The sequence below is a fragment of the Hyalella azteca genome, unplaced genomic scaffold (genome assembly GCF_000764305.2).
Source record: "Hyalella azteca isolate HAZT.00-mixed unplaced genomic scaffold, Hazt_2.0.2 contig11739, whole genome shotgun sequence".
Lineage (NCBI taxonomy): Eukaryota > Metazoa > Arthropoda > Malacostraca > Amphipoda > Hyalellidae > Hyalella > Hyalella azteca.
In genome coordinates, this window is record NW_025941725.1 from 166,692 (window position 1) to 172,220 (window position 5,529).

General features: G+C 37.2%; 1 protein-coding gene across 1 annotated transcript; it reads right to left on the reverse strand.

Moving 5' to 3' along the window:
• Nucleotides 1–278: 278 nt before the first annotated feature.
• LOC108676897 (potassium channel subfamily K member 18) lies at nucleotides 279–5,529 on the reverse strand. The gene is made up of 6 exons (XM_047882986.1): nucleotides 5,524–5,529; nucleotides 5,214–5,364; nucleotides 4,283–4,467; nucleotides 3,156–3,324; nucleotides 2,512–2,627; nucleotides 279–467 (listed from the first exon to the last, which is right to left on the reverse strand). The coding sequence occupies exons 1-6, from the start codon at nucleotides 5,527–5,529 to the stop codon at nucleotides 279–281; spliced, it is 816 nt and encodes a 271-aa protein (XP_047738942.1).

The following is a 5,529-nucleotide window of genomic DNA, read 5'->3' on the forward strand; positions in this document are numbered from 1 at the left end:
TCTGAATGACTCATTTCTTAATCATTGACGTATACGTGAGAACTTTAGGTTTTCCGCAATATAGGATTTTGCCCCTCATTAACTACATTTACGTTCAAATTGGATTAAAAATATGCGTTTGTATCAGGTATTATGATTATATCGGAAAAGTGCGGGAATATTACACGCACTGACAAAACGCAAACGGGTCACAAACGCAAGTTACACGTTCACACACCTTATGCGAGACACTAGAACACTTCGCCGTATGACGTCCATCAGCCATCCTTGTCCACCGTCTACCAGCCTTCGTCGTCCACCGCCCACCAGCCTTTATCGTCAGCCATCCACATTCCACCAGCCTTCTTCATCCACCGTCCACCAGCCTTCGTCGTCCACCGTCCACCAGCCTTTATCGTCAGCCATCCACCATCCTCCACCAACTGCCGTCCACCAGCCTTCTTCATCCTCCGTCTACCAGCCAAGGCCTAGGGAGGTCATCGCGTCGTAACCATATTGCATCTGACCTCAGGTAGAGGAGCTGAGGCAAGATGCAGTCGCTTGCTTCTCACGTATATAGTAATGGAGCAGAGATGAACCACTGGGAGCGCAGCCGTGCACCACCAACTTTGTGCACCAATAAGACCTGAATGGAACGCCTTGGATCTCTCCGGACATCCACCAATCAGCCGTAAAACACTTGGCTTTGTCCTCCTCCGGCCTTGCATAGAACCTGCCGTGCACCACCAGGCCGCGGTTCGAATATGACTTCCGGATATCGTTAAATTACGTAATTTTACGTTCACAGCATCTGATGTTAGGTTTCAGATAGCATAGTTCTGCTCCAAAATGTATCGTACTTCGACCAGTGGCCGTTCGACCGAGGGCTGGTTCGACCCACGGCCTAGATACGGACGGCTTGAAGTGTTGAAGGCTACGTTCCGGAAGGCAGGAATCATGATTGTCCATTACATCCAGGGCAGTCGTGGTCTTTGGCAGGCGACCCGAACCACTAGGTATTGTGCGCCTGTCTTCGTCACATGTCGAGTCATTTTAAGCATACATCATCTGAGCGAAACACCTTCACTCTCACACGCTCCATCGGCAAGACATTTCAACCGCAAAGACTGAACCCTGAAGCCGTCGCTATTATTCAATAGATATTTAACAACTTAATTATTCAGCGGTTTTTCAGTCTCTCGCTTCACTAGGTTATAATCTAAAAGCCTTTTTCCCAAAGTTAAGAGCATATCCGACAGGATGATATTCGACTCCCTGCTTCTGTCCACTGGGTTTAATCTCATCACGTACCTCAGCCTGTACAGCAGTGTACATTGTACAGATTAAAATTCATCCAGCTCTCTTATCCCGTTGATTTTCGATGCGAAAATTCATTGGACTGAATCAAATTGCCACAACGTTCCAACCATGAACGTAGCTCACAACTGTTAGCGTTGCTATATAGAATCCCTGCACGCAGATGACGTTCAAACAACGTTGATAACTAATTCATTTCGTTGAAACAGTGTTAAACCAACGTTATTTCAACGACTGACTAATGGTGGGAATCGGTGAAAAGGACGAAGGCTCCGAAGAAAGCAATTGCTACTGTGCCAGTCAATTGCTACTGTGCCAGTCAATTGCTACTGTGCCAGTCAATTGCTACTGTGCCAGCCAATTGCTACTGTGCCAGTCAATTGCTACTGTGCCAGTCAATATTTATAATTCCTGCTAGTTTATTTATAATTCCTGTTAGTTTATTTATAATTCCTGTTAGTTTATTTATAATTCCTGCTAGTTTATTTATAATTCCAGCTAGTTTATTTACAATTCCAGCTAGTTTATTTATAATTCCTGCTAGTTTATTTATAATTTCTGCTAGTTTATTTACAATTCCTGCTAGTTTATTTACAATTCCTATCAGTTTACGAGAATTCCTGCTAGTTTATTTATAATTCCTGCAAGTTTATTTAGAATTCCTGTTAGTTTATTGATAATTCCTGTTAGTTTATTTATAATTCCAGTTGCTTTACTTACAATTCCTGCAGATTTATTTACAATTCCTGCTAGTTTATTTACCATTTCTTCATATTTATTTATAATTCCTGCTAGTTCATTTATAATACCTGTTAGTTTCTTTACAATTCCAGCTAGTTCATTTATAATTTCTGTTAGTTTTTTTACAGTTCCAGCTAGTTCATATATGATTTCAGTTAGTTTATTTATAATTCCTGTTAGTTTATTTACAATTTATAATTGCTATTAGTTTATTTACAATTCCTGCTATCTTATCTAATATTACTGAATTAATATTTTACCTAGTATTTTATCCTTCATTCCTAACACATACACCAAATGCTGCAATTTCGTGCCGAGTCTGTATACAGACATACTTTACTGTAAAAAATATTTTAATTTATATTCGAAACTTCAAGGCTTAAAATTATTATTGTAATCAATGAAATAGTTTCAGTAGTTTGAGTTCGAATAATGTTCACGTAAACTCTAAAATATAATCACAATCTAGCTTACCTTCATGTGCTGCCAGCTCTCTGCGTATTGCCTCCTCACAAGCTCGATGATGGTAGAGGTAAGGGCGAGACCAACCAAGATATACACCGTGCATACCAGGATGTATTCTGTGCGCTCTAGAACAAAATTTAGAGTCGCCCCAGCTTCTGGTACCCCAAATCAGAAGCTGATGCGTCTGTAAATTTTCACTGGGGCTGGGATTTGCACCCTAACGAAATTTGGAGCCGCCCCAGAGTCTGATCAGAAGCTGAGGCGACTCTAATTTTTTATTTAGGAAAGACTTCACTGTAATTGATACTTCAATTTTATAGATCCTTCGCTTAGAAAATTGTCGTGACTGTGGTCAAAAATAGTGAATTTTCACCAGTCTGCTCACACAGGTATAGGCTGGAATAAATATTCCACTAAATAGTACAGTGTTTTCAATAACAAACAACGGCATGTCGCTTCTATAGAAAAATCTTACTTCTGAAATTATTTGTCATTATTTCATTTTTTTATCGAAAATAAAGTTTTATTATTTCTGACAGAGACAATTCTCGAACTACTATGAAAACTTCTCACTCGGTAAGCTGGAATTAAATAGAACAAATGAAAAATATTACGTAGAAGAATTTGACAACGAACTATTTTGTTTTGAATACCTGGCACAACGTCACCAAGTCCTATTGTGGTCATGGTGATGAAGCAAAAATAGAAAGCTTCAAAGAAGCTCCACTCTTCCCAGAGTGTGAAGATTGCTCCTCCAATTGCCGTGTAAAGTAAATAGGCAAAGACTGCTCCAAAAACCATGGTTCCTCGTGACACGGTCTTCTCGCAATTCACGTCGCTCCTTACAGGCTAATTGAAAAATGAAGTTTTATCATTTAAATTTAAACAATCTAGTTTTGGTATTGAGAAATAAAGTTCAGCTAACAGAATTGTGTAACATCTATTAATAATGATTACATAAAGGTTTTAGTAATCGATCGAGTATATCGTAATTAAGACTGGTAAGACTTAAAAGATATTACGTAAACTGTATTAAAATTCATTTTGAGATCTCTATAATATTTAGTTTTAATTATTCATGAAATTCATTCCATAATATTTCTTCTTGGTTTAGGCTAATGAGGTCCAAGATGTAACAATTATCGAAAATTATTACTTTGATGATTAATTTATTATTTAATTATTATGAAGTAATTACGTTGAAAGAACTATATATAGTTTATTTCGTTAATTATATAATTAGGAGTTTAATTTAGACATAAATTACCCGTCATTTTCGAATTGCAATTGCCACTCTATTAAGCAATCTTTTAATCATGTCATCAACATTAAACAGATTGCTTAATAGTGTCATCAGCATTAAAACCAATGTTGTGATTTCGTTCAAACCTTTTTCTTCCAGAGCCCCCAGGCGCTGAGACTCTATTAAGCAATCTTTTAATCGTGTCATCAGCATTAAACAGATTGCTTAATAGTGTCATCAGCATTAAAACCAATGTTGTGATTTCGTTCATTTGATGATTAATTTATTATTTAATTATTATGAAGTAATTAAGTTGAAATAACTATATAATTATATAATTATATAATTAACGAAATTATAATTATATAATTTCGCTAATTATATAATTAGGAGTTTTATTTAGACACAAATTACCAGTCAATTTTCGAATTACAATTGCCACTCTATTAAGCAATCTTTTAATCGTGTCATCAGCATTAAAAAGATTGCCTTATCGTGTCATCAGCATTAAAACCAATGTTGTGATTTCGTTCAAACCTTTTTCTTCCAGAGCCCCCAGGCGCTGAGACAAGCCTTGCCCCGTGCGCCTGTAACCGACACGGCGTTGGCGAAAAGATTCCCGAGCGCTGCTATGACGGACAGCGTCAAGGGGATGCCGATGAAGCCGTACAATATACAAAACAAACGCCCCTCTGGAGTGACTGGAGCCATGTTACCGTATCCTGAAGACAATAAAATAAATCCTAGATTATATTACTAAGTAAAATTTATCACAATGTCAGAATGAAAATTCCTTTCTGTTGTATTATTTAGAAAATACGCGCGTAAAGCTGCGATAGTAGAGTTGTTGACAAGATAGACCGAAATACAGTTAGCGACGAAATTATTCGTTCATCCCTTCATTTTCATTGTTTTCTTACATAACTCGAAAATTAATGAACATATGAGCCTAAGAATAATTAAACTAAGCAGTATGTAATAGGGAAAAGAACGCTACATTTTCATAACAAGATGTAATTTCAAAACGTTTAAACGTGCAAAAATATAATTCCCTTTACTATCATTCTACCATTTAAGTGTACCATTTATATTAAAATCAAGTTATTTCTCATTAGAAAACAAGTTGAATATTAGCTTCAAACACCGTAGATATTTATACAAGCTAATTAATGTATAAGTTTGTTTCATGATCGATCCATTTCCAACTACCTTGCCAAAAGAAAAATCTAAAAATGATCAAGAGATCTTCTAAATTTTCCCCCATGCATAACGTGTGCTTCAAATAGCGGTTTCCCAGATAAAATTGCCATCAAATAAGTAGCAAAAGGAAAACCATACTGTTGTTGTTGGGTTTTTATATTGAAATTAATATAAATTACTCACACGACAGGAGAGAATTAAAAATAAAAGCGCTCAATAAAGGTAGTGATGTCAGTGAATATGAATCAAAACAAGTAATACCGCTCACCAATGGTGGTAATGACAGTGCAAGCGAACAGGACGCTCTCCATAAAGCGCCACTGGTAGCGCGGCTTAAGAGGCCGAGTCATCGATACCCTAGCGCCTACTGCCCTCTCGACGGCGCCTTCGTAACGCGTCAGGGCCGACGCGATCGAATCCTGGACGAGAAAGGAACTATTTTCATTATAAGAAAAGGAATAATTAACACTTCAAGCATGTATTCGCGAATTGTGAATGGTATTAATGGATAGGAATGGTGAATGGACGGGAAAGGAACTATTCTCATTATAAAATATTTTGTAGTTAACACTTCAAACACGCAT

Excerpts from the sequence above, each read along its gene's own strand:
- LOC108676897 (XM_047882986.1), bottom strand. Across the intron at positions 4,468-5,213 it reads CACTGTCATTACCACCATTG|GATACGGTAACATGGCTCCA; the intron begins GTGAGCGGTATT and ends TATTGTCTTCAG. Across the intron at positions 468-2,511 it reads AGAGCTGGCAGCACATGAAG|GCCTTGGCTGGTAGACGGAG; the intron begins GTAAGCTAGATT and ends TGACCTCCCTAG.